The 16,490-nt window shown below is 38.4% G+C and overlaps 1 protein-coding gene across 1 annotated transcript in view; it reads right to left on the reverse strand.

Moving 5' to 3' along the window:
• Positions 1-16,490, reverse strand: part of LOC126359235 (EF-hand domain-containing family member B) — a 364,905-nt gene that overhangs the window by 344,948 nt on the left and 3,467 nt on the right. Inside the window, exon 2 of the mRNA XM_050007612.1 lies at positions 9,987-10,145. Coding sequence (XP_049863569.1) covers positions 9,987-10,031 — 45 coding nt within the window. The 5' untranslated portion in view covers positions 10,032-10,145. The remainder of the gene's footprint in view (positions 1-9,986; positions 10,146-16,490) is intronic.

Below are 16,490 nucleotides of genomic sequence, written 5' to 3' on the forward strand. Positions count from 1 at the left end.
ACCCCTATTTGTGATGTTAGATTTGGAAAGAGCAAACAGAGATTCAAACTTTAAGTTTTAATTTTTTGGTAATAAAAAATAAGTCATAGAGTACAAATGTTATTGCGGCATTTGCAAGAGAGAACACAAATAAAATGTTGGTCATTATTTACAGGTCATTGAATGAGTCCCCTTGTCTCACATTCTTTGAGATGCTCCTTCCAATTTGTATCTAATGCTATGTTTGCTGTATCCCTCCTCTATTCAAAGTTAATCCATACCAGAACTAAAAATATATATGCCTATTTGACCTTCATTAAGCTAACCATGACCTTGAATAATATATCATTTTATACGTAAAACATGGTGCTCTTTTCAAATATTGAATCAAGTATTAGGTTCCCATTTAAAAAAAGAAAAATCACTTTAACCTCCAAATCACCTGCAAAAACACTTTCAATGTCACAGCCGTTAGTAACAATGCCTGACTCTCTTTGCCACATACAGCTTTTATCTATAACATTTTGTTGTATCTCATCTGTATCCTAGACTGCGTAACCTTACCCTCCCACACATCACTATTAAAATTCTCAGTCTCTGCACAAGTTTTGAATGCTTCGTGAGGTGTAAGATATACAAAAGAAAAACTTTTTACTTACCTTCATTTTCTCTTGTCGTTGTTGGCTCCAGTTCTTGTGGCTGAAATTTTGACTGCCTGGGTTCCAGATGACTAAATAGCTGATGAAGTACTATCTGTTGCCATGATCTTATTTTATTTTATCCCATTCATCTATATCACCCTGATTTCACAATCTCCATTTTCATACAACCATCAGTTACAATGTTGAAGACAGAATTAAAAAAACATGTACGTTTCCATCAGAGGCATGCCAACTATTAACTACTTTCTGTGGTACTCACAATATGACGAAGAGTTAACAAAGCAAAAGAGTTTACAAGCTTTCTTGACAAAAGAAGAATCATCACCAAGTTATATAATTATTTTACAAATGAATCCAGAGTTTAATAATTAGTGTCAGATTTTCAATTAATAACATGAATTTTAAATATGCCAGATATTTTGTAATTTCAAATATTTTTTAAATAAAAGTAACTTAACTGTACGTACATAGTACTACCAAATTAATTTCCTTTTATACATTTTAGCCTGAAATATAATACATTGTATACAAAATCATATGAAATTCTTTTACTTAAACAGCTGAGATAATGTTCACCTATACGAGAATTGATAGTATAAATGGTATCGGCTATTTCTATAAAAAAAGGTAATGTGAGAAAAGGGTGTCCCATTACAACTAACAACCTCACCGTTTAGTCCCATAATTCCCCCCAATCAATCAGTAACCTCCATCCCACGTTATTTCCCATTATGGATTAAAATGGTCCATCCTGTCTATACTTAACACACATGTTGTTATGCTCAGTGAAAGTGAGGAAGAATTACAGATATTGTTGAATGGAATGACCAGTCCAATGATCACAGAATATGGGTTGAGAGTAAACCAAAGTCTGACAAAAATTATAATAATAAAACTGCAGAACTGAGATTAGCAATAATCTTTAAAAAATTGGGGTTCAAAATTTAAGAATTCTGCTACCTTGGAAGGGAAATAACATGAAAGAAAATGGAAGCACACATGTAGCAGACTAGCACAGTAAAAAAGAGCAAATGTCCATTAGTATAAAACAACTTATTAAACTTACAAATCTTTGTAAAACATGCATGGACGATAATATAAGCGAGGCTTTGTAAAATGGAATAAAACCTGGATGCTTTAAAAATAAAACTGGACAGCTATTTGTGGAGTTTGTGGAAGAATCATCCAAGTTTGGCCTAAAAGTAAACAATCAGAAAACTACATGCATCACAGTTTAAAGATATAGAGACAAACAACACAACCACTCTCATGAGGAAACCAGCAAACATAAATTTGAATGGGCAGAACAAGTCAAATTTCTGGTCGCAGTAATAGGTGAACAAAATCAGGCAAACAGAAGAGAAAATGAGACTGCAAAATATTAGTAAAGCCTACTACTCCATACATGAACTTCTAGGGTCTAAACTATTCACCAGACCAGTACTACCCTACAGAGAAAAAACATGGAGTTAACTAAAAGGGAAGAATGCCAGTTACAAGTACTTGAAAATAAAGTTTATACAAAAATCTGGCAATAAATCACAAAGCTGGAAGGGAAGACACAACACAAAAATCCACATTCTGTTACTACAAGCAACAATAATGAGTGTAATAAATACCAGAAGACTTCAATGGGCACGCCATCTGATGACATTGGAAGAGGATCACGGAGAACATATTTGGTAAAAAGTTGTAAAAGACTGAGGAGGAGAACCAGGAGTAAACGAGTAAATGAAATTAAAACAATATGCTACAGGATGAGAATAAATAATTGTCAGGAAGTATCACAAAATAGGAGCATACAGAGGCAATGTGAAATTGGCATAGGTGTTTCAAGCCCTTAGAAGCCAAGAAGAGAAAGAAGACTAGCTTTAATTTGAAAATTTAATTTGAAAAAAAGAAGTTCCTTAGAATTTAAGTAAGGAGTACAGTATCTTATGAAAGTGAGTAATGGAGTGTTGAGAATCTGAAAAGAAGAAGAGTAACTGAAGCATCTGAGATGTGTTACAGAAGAAGAATGTTAAAATTTAAATGCACAAATAAGATTTGATTTGATTTATTTCGTGTTCCATAGGTCCAACTGTGTTGGATACACAAGGACGTGGAACGAGTCAGTTTTTTACAAATACAATCTGATAATCTTATAGCATATACAGAAACTTGAGTACATAATTATATAAAAATTTATACAGTAAATTCTTTGGGCAGCAATAAAGAAAAAAATACATATTTTCTTAGAATCATTAAAACACTACAAAAAACAGATACAGAGCTCAGGTTAAATAAAATTCTTAGTGGCATTATGTCAACTTGTATTATATAATATTACAATTTATTTAGTAAAAAATTCATCTATACTGTAAAAAGCTTTTTCTAGCAGAAATATTTTAGTGCATTCTTAAACTCACTCTTGTTATGAATCTTTGTCTTTATTTCGGGAGGAAGAGCACTGAAGAGTTTTGCTCCAGTGTAGTGGACACCCTTTTGTGCCAGGCTCAAATTTCTGAGTTCACTGTGTATGTCATTCTTCCTCCGTGTGTTATGCTCATGATAATTACTGTTTGGTTGAAATATTTCATTATTTCTACAAACAAAACACATGAGAGAAAAAATATATTGGCATGTAGTTGTGTATATTTTAAGATTACGAAAGCTATTTCTACACGAGTCTCTTGGGCGCAATCCACATATAATTCTTAAAGCTCGCTTCTGTGCAATGAACATTTTCCTTGCTAATGGCTGGTTGCCCCAAAAAATAATTCCATACTCAATGAGAGAATGAAACTAGCCATAGTATGCCACTTTTGCAGTGTTAGGTTCAACACATGTAGTGACAACCCGTAAAGCAAAGGTAGCAGAGCTAAGCCTCTTACAGAGATCAATAACATGTGAAGACCAGTTCTTTTCTTGTCAATGTGCACTCCAAGAAATTTTGTTGTTTCCATTCTAACTATTGGTTGATTCCCACATGTCACACTCATCTCTCTCTCTTTTTGTACAAAACTGAATAAAGCTGGTCTTACTGGAATTTAATGAGAGACCATTCACCTTGAACCAATTAACCACATCTGAGAGTATGTGATTAATGAGTTCCTCAAGATTATTGTCTGTTCTACTGCTCATAAAAATTGTGGTGTCATCAGCAAATAATGTAAATTTACATGGCAGGCTTGTACATGATGGTAGATCATTTATAAAAATCAGGAATAATAGTGGCCCAAGAATTGAGCCCTGGGGCACTCCACATGTAATGGAACTCAATTCAGAATCTGAGGAAGTGTCACATACTCCACCCAACCTATTCAGGACAAGTTTTTGTTTTCTGTCTTGGAGGTACGACTCTAGCCAATTGCCTGCAACACCACTTATTCCTACTAATTTTGCTTTTTGCCAGAGAATCTGGTGATGAACACAGTCAAACACTTTGGATAAATCACAGAAGACACCAAGTGCTAGCATTTTTTCCATTAAGGGTTTCTAGGACTTCATTTGCGAGTGCGTAGACTGCGTCTTCTGTTGAACGGCCCTTTTGAAAGCCAAATTGGCTCTTGCTGAGAACTCCATTCTTCATGAGATGATCAGTAATTCTTACATGTATTAGCTTTTCTAGAATTTTGGAGAAAGCTGTCAGCAAAGAGATAGGTCGATAGTTAGTTAGTTCAGCTTTATTGCCCTTTTTGTACAGGGGCTTCACAATGGCATACTTAAGTCTACTGGGAACAACACCTTTCTGAAGGGAAGCATTGAAAATATGACAGAGAATGTCCCTTATCCACACACAAGAATATTTCAATAAATTACTAGATATATTATCAACCCCTTCAGAATTCGTACTTTTTAGAGACATGATGATTTTTTGAATTTCTTCTACAGTGACAGGATTAAGGTGCATTTCTCAAATTGTGTTTGAATATACTGCTTGACAAAGAGTTACAGCTTCATCAACATTGGGCTTGCACCCAATCTGTTGAGTTACTGATAGGAAGTGTTTATTAAAAATCTCAGCCACCGTTTTGGGGTTATCTACTAGGATACCTTCATATCTGATATTATTTACATCTTCTTTACTTGTTGTATCTCTTCCTGTTTCTTTTTTTACAATGCTCCAAATTGTTTTTATTTTATTATTAGAATTATCTATTTTCTTCTCATAATAAAGGGCTATGCAGAGTGTTATAACACATAAAACACCATTTACTTTCACTACGTAATATTTTATTGTCACACGATAAATCAAAACACAAAGAAATAGATTTCGACAATCACGGTAACAGTCATGACAAATGTCTCACACCAACTAGTCAACAACCAAAGTAAGTAAAAATGAAGTACAAAAAAGCAAAGATATCAATATTTTCTGGCAGTTCTGCCACAGATAAGGCATGACGTAACCTCGAAGTCTGAGAGGTGGCCGTACGGTGCGGCCAGCACGGGTGATGGCAATAGGGGTAGGAGAATTCGGGGAAGATGAAGGAGAAGGGGAGGGGGGGGGGTTACTCTTATAAATAAAACGTTATTGGAGTCTACCTAGGCTGAAATGTCATTTTGTGAAGTACCAGGAGCCACACTGAAGCACTGTAATAGCTTAATGTCTTTCTGGTCAGATGGCACAGAACTGTTTTGAATTTCAAATAAAAAAAGAAAAGTGTCCACAAGTTGTATTTTTATAGAGTCCACATAATAGTCACTCAAGTTCACTTGAAACAACAGTTCATTACTGCTGGTACTTGGAGGCGTGAAGTACAGAAGAGGGGGGGCCTTGACTTGCAGAGAGTGTTTGATTAGCTTGTGGAGAAGGGTTAGGACAGGCCTCTGAAGTTTCTTGCAAAACAGATTATTATCTTGTATGTCGGTGTCATTAAGGATCCATGCTGGTTTCAATCGCTCAATGGACACGACAGATGGGTTGTTCTTAAAGAGGATTGTATAAGTATTTTCAGACCCGGACCCGGACCCGGTATGGGCCAGTGTAGGGTGGAGCAAGGGGTGGACGCATGGCGTCTTCTCTAAGCATCACATAGTTACAAGAACTGAGGTGTGGATGAATGAAAACCGGAGGGGTAGCATGCGATCAAGTTTGCGGAAAATATAACTTGGTGATATGCTCTCGAACCTGTCGTACCAACTCGGGAAATTGATCCTCGGGAAGTAGAGGAGGATCATCAAGAAACTCTGCCGGAAGTACGAGGTTTTCTCCGTATACCATCTCAGCGTGGTCCTCTAGGGCATTAATAAACGCAATAAATTTAGCACTATCTGAATCAATGTTTAGGGCGGTAAATATAGTCTCTGCCAAAATAAACCACATATGCAGATTGTCCATAATGAACCTTGGTAATTTAGGAATTTTCTCACTCTTGTGTTGTGGATGTAACAGATTTGATAGCACAGCGAACAGGAGTGGCAAAGACTTTATGAAGATGTCACTCGCAACGGCTGGTTTAAACACAGCTGGCGCGGGAGGCGCAGCAGGCGCAGCCGGGACTGCGGAAACAATGGGGGCGGGACGACTGTCCAAACAGTAATTGTTGTCACTGAAATTTGTACCCATCTGTTTTTATAGTGAGAATGTGTCCAAAACTGATTTATCAGCAATATATGGGGAGCTCCAAGTGATCTGTGGGCTCGAAAACTCAGCGAGGTTCATAGTGTTGGGTCACTGTTGCACACTACATGTCACAGGAGGTTGTAAATATGACGCACTGTGAGCCACAGATTTGTTATAGACGAACATAGAAAAAGATTTCATAGCAGATGACATCAATGACGATGTTGAACGAGTCCACAACGGCATTGTTGATGACGGAGAAAACTCCACGGTGTTGTACTTACCTTCCAATTTTATCCCAGTTGTTTGTGGCGTTGTGCGTAGGAAACCGTGGAAAGGCAGTGTAGAGGCACCATTAGTATCATGTTGTAATCTGAAAGGAGCGGAAGGTGAGCGATGTGGAGATGTCGAAGTAAACGTCCACATTGTCGAATCGGACTTATGTTGAGTGTCGGAGGTCACCAGTATGGCGAGTGTTATACTTATAACACAGAAAACATCATTTACTTTCACTACATAATATTTTACTGGCGCATGATAAATCAAAACACAAAGAAATAGATTTCAACAATCACGGTAACAGTCATGACGAATGTCTCACACCAACTAGTCAACAAAAAAAAGTAAGTAAAAATGAAGTACAAAAAAGCAAAGATGTTAATATTTTCTGGCAGTTCTGCCATAGGGCTTTTGATTTCCGTATTAGTTTCTTCAAAATTTTACAGTATATTCTATAGTGTTCCCATTTTTCTACATCTTTACAGAATCTCATTGCAGCATACGTTTCCCTTTTGGTTTTACATGACTGTTTTATACCTTTTGTAATCCAAGGCTTGCTTACAGAATTGGAAGCACTGTTTCTGACCCATTTCTTGGGAAATATTTCTTCAAAAAGAGCACAGAATTCATTTATAAAACAGTTAAATTTAGTATCAACATCATCATGGCTATATACTAAAGACCAATCCATTGAGGTAGTCCACCTTAGAATCAATGTGGAGAGGAATTTGTGGAAAACACCGACTAACAGGATGGTCGCAATGACAGGACAAGACAGAGATTCGAATATATACAACAAATAATTGATTGGAGTCCCGATACTCTTGAGATGAAGAGTTTAGCACAGGAGAGAAAACTGTGGTAGGCAACATCAAACCACCCAGAAGACATGCTCAAATGAAGAATTGCTCTCCCTAACTCGCTGCAATGACAGACATCGAACAACAAATTTTCTGAGACACAATTTTCCTGCAATTTTAATACTGCAAAACTCAGAGAAATTATATATTGCGCTGACAAAGAAAAAAAGGGAGACATCACAATTTGTGGATATGTTACTCTTTAACTATGTGAACAGCTTCTGAAACTTTAATTCACTGATTGATGCTGATCCAGAATTTCACCAGGCTGTCAAATCAAGATTTTGAATATCTCATAAAAGAAATTGGGCAAAAAAAAAATTACTAAAACTGATACAAATATGGAAGACTGTCACCAGTTACCATAACACTGGAAATGCCCTTTATATTTTAGCTACTAGTATTCATATGGAAATTTGATGTCCTTCTTTGAGGTGCATTTCTCAATGTTATGTCTGCTTCTACCAAAAGTTTGCAATGCCGTAATGGAAGGATTAAATCAAAATCTTTAATGTAAATTTTAAATAATGCTCAAATGTTTGAACTGCATTGAGGAAGTCGTTAGTATTTTGCCCTATTATCCTGAACTTTAAAAGAGTAATGTTACACATCATTTATTAACATAACAGTTGCTGCTACAATGACAGAAATGCCTTCCTACACTTTTCATGAACCTGTTCACTATCTGGAGATGCTACATTAGAGCCCTCAGTGCTATGGTAAATTAAATCTGGGGTAATCAAGGAACTGCATGGAAGTTAACACTGGTAACCTCTAATCTGACAGAAGACACAGTGATTGGATCATGCTGACTGAGTGTGAAACATTTGTATGACTGCTTTATACCGTACTCTGCATATCTGGGTCCAGCTTTTTAGAGCATGTAATTATTTATAACGAACAAATGGTGTGCTAGAGAGAGGACTCATGCCATGGTAAACAAATTCCACATTGTGTGGACAAAGAAGCAAATATCTGATGTGTCATAAACATAGCCTGGCCATTTACACATGTTCGATTAATATTCCTTTACCGAAATGTTTATGACAACAATACAGTAGCAATAAATTATGATTAAATGTGGCCAATCTAAATGCACATCAAGAAGAATCACAGCCTTTCAATTATCACTTTAATTTCTTCCATATTTCCAAACATAATTAAATGACACACATTTTCAGTTAATTTTAGCAAGTAAGCTGATCATAGTAAACCAACCCTTCTTGGTAACATATGTATTAAAGCAGAGAGACATTCTCAAAAAGTAATATAAGAAACACTACTGCCAGATGACAAGAACTAATGGACAGTACAAAGATACAGACATATAGATATGATACATATCTGCACAGAAATGCATGAAAGATGTACAGTACTGTTTCTGTTTTTTAATGGAAACTTGATTATGGGCAATTTTCTTAGTCTTGAAGATTAAGAAAATATACAACTAATGAAGACAACAATGTCAAATTGTAGTAATTTGTACAGTGCAGCAGGTTCAAATGCACGGTCCAGTGTCACTCGACAGCTTTGACCTATGATGTCCTGTGTATGATGCGAAGGATGTAAGCAGCTTGTTATTAAATGTTAACTGTGATTGTCTTAGTAATTGGTGTACACTATGCTGTTTATTCAAAGTAAATCATGATTTACAAGGGTGGTGCTAGGCAAGAACTGAGAGCAAAGATTATATTGTTGCTAGAGAAATCAGTAATGATCATATTTATAACCTCGGTTCTCACAAACATTTGTCTGTTTCTTTCTGTATGTGGCACAATTTCTGAGGGTAAGGTTAGGCTGGAACCTAAGAACACAATTTAAAAAACTGCGAGTGAAATGATTAGTGATCATATTTATAGTTTTGCTTCTCACAAATATTTGGTTGTTTTGGGAAGTGACACGTTTTTTGAGGTTGAGGTTAAGCAGGAACGCAAGAGCATAGCTCAAATTGTTGCAAGTGAAACGTGTAGTAGTGATCATATTTATAATTTTGATTCTTAAAAATATTCATTTGGCTGCCCCCACCATCCTGCTTTTTCAAATTTGATGTCATGGAGTCAAGGTGCATACGGGATGGGTAATGGAAAATATTTTTTATTTATTTATTATAGGGGAGGAGAGGGAGGGAGGAGGAGAGATGTCTGGATCACTGTCTATATAAATCAAGTGGATATTCCAACTGTGTGTTTTATGTATTCTTTTCTTTGGTTTATTTTGGAGGAATTTGTACATGTTATTTTTTGATTACATGTTTGTATTGCAATGATGTTAGTCTTATTGTAGTATTTTTCGTTTGCCCCACTCGAAATGACCCTAGTTCATGTGGCTGTCCTGTTAGCTTTACTTCACTTGGTGTCTGAAATAGTCCGCATGTTTCTTATGCTCTTTTGTGGTCGTAATGATCAATCTTCTGGTCACCATCTCGAAGCATGTAAGCAGCCAGTTGTTAAATGTTACCTATGGTTGTCTTAGTAACTGGTGTAACTACACTGTTTATTCCAAATCTGATGTAATGGGTCAAAGCAGATACATGAAATTGACTGTCTGCTACTTAAACTTAAGAGACAAATGATTGACGATTTGTTAAGGTGAATGGAGCACTGAGCAATATTCAATAACACCATCTGCTATAAGCGTATTTCTTTTCTATCATCTTACATCTGTATATAATCCAGCATATCGCTTCCCATCTGATTTTGGCATTGGATAGGTCCTCTCTTCATGTTCCTCCTTAACACCAACTGCTTTGAGTTTTTCACCAAGAGATACAAATTTGAAACATTCTTTTATGTCATCCAGTGGCACGCTAATCCCAGCCTGGGGGAAGAGAAACACACTCAACAACATAAAGCAATATGCAACATGTAACTAAGATAATTGCTGAAACATCAATAAATAAAATTTTAAGCCACAAACAAAACACAATAAACTGATTGTGATAACTGTGTTAATATACAAATATAAAAATCTTTTTTTTGGCGTTTGCATAAGTTACAGATACATAGTTGCTGCCAACCACACCCAGTGCTGTGAGACAGTAAATACACTGAAGTGACAAAAGTCGTGGGAGAGTCATATGTACATTTACAGTTGGCAGAAGTATTACGTACACAATGTATGAAAAGGCAGTGCATTGGCAGAGGTGTTATTTGTACTCAGGTGATACATGTGGAAAGGGATCTGACACGATTATGGCCACATAATGGAAATTAACGGACTTTCACCACAGAATGGTAGTTCGAGGTGGATGTGTGGGACTAAGACAAAAGCAAATTACTTGAGCCAAATATGGTCACAAACCCAAAGAAAGTTTCCATGTACAAAGTGACGCAGTCAGAGGAATATACAAGTATGTAGGCCCTCTACAATGGAAATGAACTAAATGACAGTGTTATAGAAACGGAAGAGGGAGCAAATGAAGATGAGATGGGAGATGTGATCATGCAAGATGAATATGACAGTGCACAGAGAGACCTCGCACCCAAACGTCCAGATGTTAGTCACTCAGATCTGTACCAAACATTGTGTGTCGATAGAGTATCAACCAAAACACCAATTTAGTTTATGCCATGTTCTGTCGCCCAGTAGAATATCCTTAGCCAAATAGTAATTAAAACTAACACCAGAACTACAGAGTATAGGCAAACCATATATGTGAGCTCTAAATATGAAAATCTCTGGTAGGTGAGTTGCTAGTGCATCAGATAGTCATGCTTAAGGTCACAGGTTTGAAACCTGCTGATGGCATTTTTTTTATTTTATTTTTTATTTTATTTTATTTATTTATTTATTTATTTATTTTTTTTTTTTTTTTGCGCCCATTATGAGTGAATTGTTACATGGGAGAACATTTTTCTGTCATGTAAAAGGACATTTCAGAGTTTGTAGCAATGTTCTTTTGGCTGTCTGCTTTCATTTCATTAGTTGCAAGTAGCAAACCTATAGAGTACAATTGTATAGACAGGTGTGGTGTTGCCCATACACATTCAGTGCTCACAGATACAGTTTGTCTATACTCTGTCATTTTGGTGTTACTTTCAATTACTGCTTACACATCTTCTACTGGATGACAGTTCACAGCACGAACTAAATCAGTGTTTTCGTTGATACTCTACCGATACACAATATTTGGTACCGATCTGAGTGTCTGACATCTGGAGGTTTGAGTGCGAATGGAATGAAGGCCCACAGAGAGGCGATTATTAGTCATGCTTACAAAATACTGACATGAAATCTGTAATGAAGAATGGAAAAATAGGTAGAGGCAAACCTTGAGGCAAATTGGTTTGCGTTCTCGATAAATGTAGAAATGCGCAAAGCAATACTGACCCAAAAACTTATCCTAGAAGATAGTTTGAAGAAAGGCACGCCTATGTTTCTACAAGGTGTTCAACTTTGCTTCCATTGTTTCTTACCCAACATTTGAGGCTTTAAAGAAACTAATTGGTTACACATGTAACACTCACAGTATTTTCCATTGCTGGTCACTACTTACTCCCATCTTTCCAACAGTGTACGAATCCTGTGTCAAAAAAATTGCTCATCTTCTAAAGCAATCCACGAATCGATCCAATTTGTGACTTCTTCATGAGATTGGTTGTGTGATCAGCCAGGCCATGCGCCATTGATCTGAACAGGTGATAGTCAGAGGGACCAATGTCTGGAGAATACGGTGGGTGCGGTAGGACCTCTCATTTTAATGTTTGCAAGTACATTTTGACCTCTTTTGCAATGTGGAGGTCGAGCGTTGTCGTGCTGCAAAATCAAAGTATCGTGCCTCTCGCTGTATTGCGGCTGTTTGTCTTTTAATGCTATGCTCAAACACATTAATTGCGTTTGATAATGGGCACCTGTGATTGTTTCACTTAGTTTTAACACCTCATAGTAGATGACGTCAAGCTGATCCCACCCATGGCTTGGCCACTGACGTGGAATCACGGTCAGGATATCACCATGATTTTTTGCGTCTAGGGTTATTGTAACGAACCCATTTTTCATCCCTGGTCACAATGTCATACAGAAATCCCTTCCATTTTTGCCTCTGAAGCAACTACGCACAAACACACAAACACCGTTCAATGTCTCTTGGTTTCAACTCAAATGGGACCCAAGTTTGTTCTTTCTGAATCATTCCCATAGCCTTGAGACGTTTTGAAATGGCTTGCTGTGTCACTCCCACTAATTGTGTCGACTCTTCTTGAGTTTGACATGAGTCTTCACTCAGCAATGTCTCCAACTCTGCATCTTCGAAAACATTTTCTCTTCCAACACTATGCGGGTCTAGACGTTAAAATAACCGTTCTTGAAACATTGAAACCACTCACGACATGTTCTTTCACTAAGAGCAACCTTACCATACACACTTGAGAGCATTCGTTAAGACTCAGCCGCTGTTTTCTTCATATTCAAACAAAAGTGTAACCAGGGTGTATACGCGGACAAGGAGAAAAATTTTTTCCCAGATCTCCCGGTTAAAAATACATTTTCTCCCAGGTGAAAATACGCTATTGCCATGTTAAGTGACAGTATACTTTCCCTCGGAATTGTAAAACTTATCCTTTGACCGGATATGGTTTTATACAGCAGCGTGGAATTTCCCGGCACTTTAGAAAACAATACTCGGAGGGGGGGGAGGGGGGGGGGGATCTTTTGATTTGCAACAACATGTACGCTGTAAATTTTCGTATAACGAAAGTATAAATTCGAATTCCACCAACAGCAAAAGTTAATGGTTTAAATTAATATACATAATGTTGCTATAAGAAAAGAAAAGCTTTCACATATAATATTTGTCTCTAGGATTAATAAGCTACAAGAAAAGCTAAGCTTTCACTTATAATGTTTATCTGTTTAGCACACGTTACACTTTAATATACATCACACAAATATGCCAGGAAAATTTTTAATATCGACATAAATCTCTGATCTTCGGGGTTCTAAATTCTTCTAAATAGCTCGTAAGCAAAGACTTTTATTTTTAAAAGAGATCAAACACACTTGTGATGTAAGAAATCCAGCGTACATCCTCGCACACAGTTCATCTTGCATAAAAGGAAATTTACTTTGAAAATAATGCTTTCCTAACACATATTCGCAATATTTTCCCGTGAACTGTTAGAAATAGATTCATTTTAGCAGTTGTCAGAGAGCACCAGATAAGAGACGTCATCGCACTAGCGCAGCTACGGTGATGTAGGAATCCCATACTTTTTTCTTTTGTAAAAAGAAACCATCGCAATTAATGCTGGATAGGATTATTTGTAACCAGGAGAACAAGAACTCTTCAGAAAAACTGGACTCTCTATTGCCTATTAGCTAACAACTTGCTCTTCTGTGTGACATAAAATTAAATATAGGACACCTGAAACCAGTAAGGACAAGAGACAGTCAAGACAGTACATATTTCTTCAGTCCTTGGGCCATAGCGAATTTTCTGTCTAAACGTGCTACGGCTTTACATGGTGTGCTTTCCTTTCTGCGAAAGGACTATTACCTTATCAAAGTTCGTCAAACGTTTTGCTACATGAAAAATGGAAACGTCATTGTCTAATACTGAAAAAGCTGTTAATACAAATAGTACCCAAGACTGGTGTGGTTTCTCGATCTGATTACGTCTATTTGGTCACTGTGTGCCGGAGAAAACAAAATAGGCCTTTCTAATATTTCAGCAATTGTAACACACACCAGATAAGCGAGACTGTTTTGGCAATAATGATCATTTTTATAATACATCACAATATAATTCACGAAGTACCAATATAAAATACCTATTTGGCCTTCTACAAGCAAAAAGCTTTACGTTAGGAAATACACTCCTGGAAATTGAAATAAGAACACTGTGAATTCATTGTCCCAGGAAGGGGAAACTTTATTGACACATTCATGGGGTCAGATACATCACATGATCACACTGACAGAACCACAGGCACATAGACACAGGCAACAGAGCATGCACAATGTCGGCACTAGTACAGTGTATATCCACCTTTCGCAGCAATGCAGGCTGCTATTCTCCCATGGAGACGATCGTAGAGATGCTGGATGTAGTCCTGTGGAACGGCTTGCCATGCCATTTCCACCTGGCGCCTCAGTTGGACCAGCGTTCGTGCTGGACGTGCAGACCGCGTGAGACGACGCTTCATCCGGTTCCAAACATGCTCAATGGGGGACAGATCCGGAGATCTTGCTGGCCAGGGTAGTTGACTTACACCTTCTAGAGCACGTTGGGTGGCACGGGATACATGCGGACGTGCATTGTCCTGTTGGAACAGCAAGTTCCCTTGCCGGTCTAAGAATGGTAGAACGGTGGGTTCGATGATGGTTTGGATGTACCGTGCACTATTCAGTGTCCCCTCGACGATCACCAGAGGTGTACGGCCAGTGTAGGAGATCGCTCCCCACACCATGATGCCGGGTGTTGGCCCTGTGTGCCTCGGTCGTATGCAGTCCTGATTGTGGCACTCACCTGCACGGCGCCAAACACGCATACGACCATCATTGGCACCAAGGCAGAAGCAACTCTCATCGCTGAAGACGACACGTCTCCATTCGTCCCTCCATTCACGCCTGTCGCGACACCACTGGAGGCGGGCTGCACGATGTTGGGGCGTGAGCGGAAGACGGCCTAACGGTGTGCGGGACCGTAGCCCAGCTTCATGGAGACGGTTGCGAATGGTCCTCGCCGATACCCCAGGAGCAACAGTGTCCCTAATTTGCTGGGAAGTGGCAGTGCGGTCCCCTACGGCACTGCGTAGGATCCTACGGTCTTGGCGTGCATCCGTGCGTCGCTGCGGTCCGGTCCCAGGTCGACGGGCACGTGCACCTTCCGCCGACCACTGGCGACAACATCGATGTACTGTGGAGACCTCACGCCCCACGTGTTGAGCAATTCAGCGGTACGTCCACCCGGCCTCCCGCATGCCTACTATACGCCCTCGCTCAAAGTCCGTCAACTGCACATACGGTTCACGTCCACGCTGTCACGGCATGCTACCAGCGTTAAAGACTGCGATGGAGCTCCGTATGCCATGGCAAACTGGCTGACACTGACGGCGGCGGTGCACAAATGCTGCGCAGCTAGCGCCATTCGACGGCCAACACCGCGGTTCCTGGTGTGTCCGCTGTGCCGTGCGTGTGATCATTGCTTGTACAGCCCTCTCGCAGTGTCCGGAGCAAGTATGGTGGGTCTGACTCACCGGTGTCAATGTGTTCTTTTTTCCATTTCCAGGACTGTAGTTTCACATTTCATTCATACACTCCAGTTTCTCATGCATGAGACCGAAAAGTAGTAGAATGAAATTTTTGTATAAATTTGGAATCGTCATGTTCTTCCATAATTTGTGTGATGTCCCTGTTTCTTCTCCTTTCTCATTCTAGCAAACTGTCTTGTCATCACTAATTCTGTAACTATTCCTACCACTGTCAAAACTCATTCTCCGGTTAATTTCACTAACCCTGCCACAAACTAAAACAACGAAAAATTCCCGGAATTCTAAAAAATTCCGGGATTTTTACCGGTTTCCTCCTGGATGAAAAAATTCCCGGTTGTCCCGGATCGTATACACCCTGTTAACACCTCTCACAAGTGACAAGAAATAGGCTCGTAAACTGATGTTTTCAATCATGAACAACTTTCTGACGCAGACATAAATCGACTAATGTTTGAGTGAGGTTATGTTAACCAAGGTCCAAGCTAACTGCCTTACGTCTGCAATCTGTTTCTTTCAACCACTACTTACCGCTGTCGCCTCATATTGGCAAACGTTGGAAGCAAAGTTTTACACCTTGTCCCATTTGTACATTTAGGGAAAGGTTTTTGCAATTGCACCCTTAATAGCAATTTCGAAAGTAGTATGAAGAAAATGCAGGTTCCAAAATGTTATTTATAATTTGTACAGAAATCAGACTACAGTTATAAACGCGAATGAAAGTGCAGCAGCAGTTGAGAAGGAAGTGATAGAAATCTTATTTGCTCTGTAATTTGTGAAAGCTCTGAAGGTAACCAAAGAGAAATTTAGAAAGGGAATTAAAATTCAGAAAGAAGAAATAAGAACATTGCAATTTTGTCATATATGGTTACGGACTTTGAAGAGCATTTGAACAGATTAGACAGTGTCTTGGAAAGAGATTAGACTAACATCAAGAAAATTACAACATACGTAA

This window comes from Schistocerca gregaria, chromosome 1, assembly GCF_023897955.1.
Source record: "Schistocerca gregaria isolate iqSchGreg1 chromosome 1, iqSchGreg1.2, whole genome shotgun sequence".
Classification (NCBI taxonomy): Eukaryota; Metazoa; Arthropoda; class Insecta; order Orthoptera; family Acrididae; genus Schistocerca; species Schistocerca gregaria.